The sequence below is a fragment of the Phytophthora parasitica genome, assembly GCF_000247585.1.
Source record: "Phytophthora parasitica INRA-310 unplaced genomic scaffold supercont2.232, whole genome shotgun sequence".
NCBI classification, from domain to species: Eukaryota; Oomycota; class Peronosporomycetes; order Peronosporales; family Peronosporaceae; genus Phytophthora; species Phytophthora nicotianae.
Window position 1 is genome coordinate 1 of NW_008649218.1, and position 2,054 is coordinate 2,054.

The window sequence follows — 2,054 nt, forward strand, 5'->3', positions numbered from 1 at the left end:
AGATGGTCGTCGCAATATCCACCGCCAACGACCCATTTCTTGCAGTACGTGTACGAGCATTTCTTTCCTCCGCCGTGACCCTTACAATAACCACCTCCACGCTGGATCGCGCTGCATCCTTCCTCCTTACATCTGGTGCCTCCGCCGTGTCGAATGCAAAATCCTTTGCCTTTTTGCGTGTTGGTGCAACCTTCGTATTTGCACAACTTACCGCCTCCGTGAGACTTGCACAGCTTCCGGTTCTGTGCGGCGCGATCACAGTTGGGTACACTGCATAGGACTTTACCACCGTGACCTCGACAGCGCTTGTTCACCTGCCGAATCTTGTTGCAGCCTTCGATAATGCACTTCCTACCACCACCGTGAGCAATGCAGAACCCCCCGCCAAGATCGTATTTCGTGCATCCCAGCATCTTGCAACGCTTACCGGGACCTTTGTGTTCCAGACAGATACCCCCGCCAAGTGCCCAGTTCTTGCAGTTTTCAATCTCGCATTTTTTGCCACCGCCGTGAGCTTTGCAGAAGCCACCGCCTCGATCCACTTTCTTGCAGTCCTTGGCATTACACTTCTTGCCACCACCGTGAGAGATGCAGAGACCGCCGCCTATATCGCGTTTCTTACAGCCCTCGTGTTGACAGAATCGACCGCCTCCGTGAGCCTTGCAATATCTGTCAAGCAAATAACGTTAGTAGTTGCTATGATAGCAAAGTCACAGGCAAATACACGCACCCTCCTTCCATCCTCTTGTTCTCGCATCCTTCAATAGGACACAGAGGTTTCCCGCCATGCCCTGAACAGTAGCCATAGCCTTGGACATGCTTTTCGCAACCTTCGTACTTACACTTCTTGCCGCCACCATGTTTAATGCAGAAGCCATTTCCCTGGTTATATTTGTTGCACTTGGGATGTTTGCAGAACTGGCTGACCTTGTGAATGGCACAGCGTCCATCCAGCCCCGTGGCAGCACGCTTACATCTCTCGCGCTCTTTGTTGTAGTATCTGCAGGTTTTCTTGGTCAAAACGAAGTTGTCGATCGCTTTAGCAGCCGGAGTCTTCTCCACGCGTCGATTCTGAGTCGAATCTGCTCGCACACGCGCAGACGATAGCTGCAACACGCCGGTGACTGCAGCAGCGGCCTCCTCCGCCTCCGCTTGGGCTGCTGCGACAGCGTCCTCTGCCTCCGTATCTGTGTCCTTATGCTCCTGCTCCGCCTGAGCCAATAGCATCCTTGCAAACTCAGCTCCGTCATGGTCGATCTCCGGTAGTCCGTCGGGTCCCACAAAAGACGTTCGGAAGTCCAGCTCCGAGGACTGCGCGGTCGACAGATCAGCTATGGTCGTCAAATAAACGCACGATACGGTCAGTACACTATTAGCACATCGTCGTAGTGATATAAACTAAAGCGGTAAATTGCTACGAACGCATTGAAGCCTGAATATTGGCGTCGTCTGGCCGCATGCCGCGCAGGAACCGCAGATAGTCGTTCTCGCGCTCGTCAGAGGCGTCCATGGCTCAGTTCAAGCGAGGTATGGTGCGATAGGTGGTGAGTAAGATTAAGCGGTGGTCTGGGAACGTGGTGCAAGGTCTGTTTCGATGTTGAAGACGTCCAGAGCGACGTGAATGAGCGTCGTGGATGAAGCAACGCCAACCTTCTTCGTAGTGTGTCCCGTCAATTGACGTCGCTTATCATTGGTAGATTTTTTAATTTCAACACAACGCTTTCATGAAAAACTTCATATTTACAACATTTTGATTGGCTGACCGAATACGCTTTTCGCTCCTCCAGTCAATAAAGTCTTATTGTTGGTCAATCCCGAAGAGCTCTAGCTAGACGTTGGTGACCATGGCGACCGCGGCGGAGATCAAGCAGCTGGAAGCGAAGATCAAGGAGGATGTCAAGCAGATCAATGAGCTGCCCAAGGTGGTGAAGGCTCTGCAGCACAGCGACAAGGCGGTGGCGCAGGCGGCCATGCAGAGCATGCGACGTGTGTTACTCTTCTTCCTTGAAAAGGGTGACCTCAAGCCCAAGCCCACCCAACAGGAGGCGGCCAAG

General features: G+C 52.8%; 1 protein-coding gene across 2 annotated transcripts; it reads right to left on the bottom strand.

The window, feature by feature from the left end:
- On the bottom strand, positions 1–1,690 carry PPTG_19940 (the record flags this gene model as incomplete). 2 transcript variants are annotated; one of them, XM_008918563.1, is made up of 3 exons in its annotated part: positions 1,423–1,554; positions 731–1,331; positions 23–669 (listed from the first exon to the last, which is right to left on the bottom strand). In XM_008918563.1, coding segments are annotated over exons 1-3 (1,335 nt in total), but the record flags the coding sequence as incomplete, so codon positions are not given. The 2 variants fall into 2 exon arrangements, with proteins under 2 accessions (XP_008916812.1, XP_008916811.1); XM_008918564.1 differs by having other exon boundaries at positions 1–669; positions 731–1,690.
- Positions 1,691–2,054: the final 364 nt, after the last annotated feature.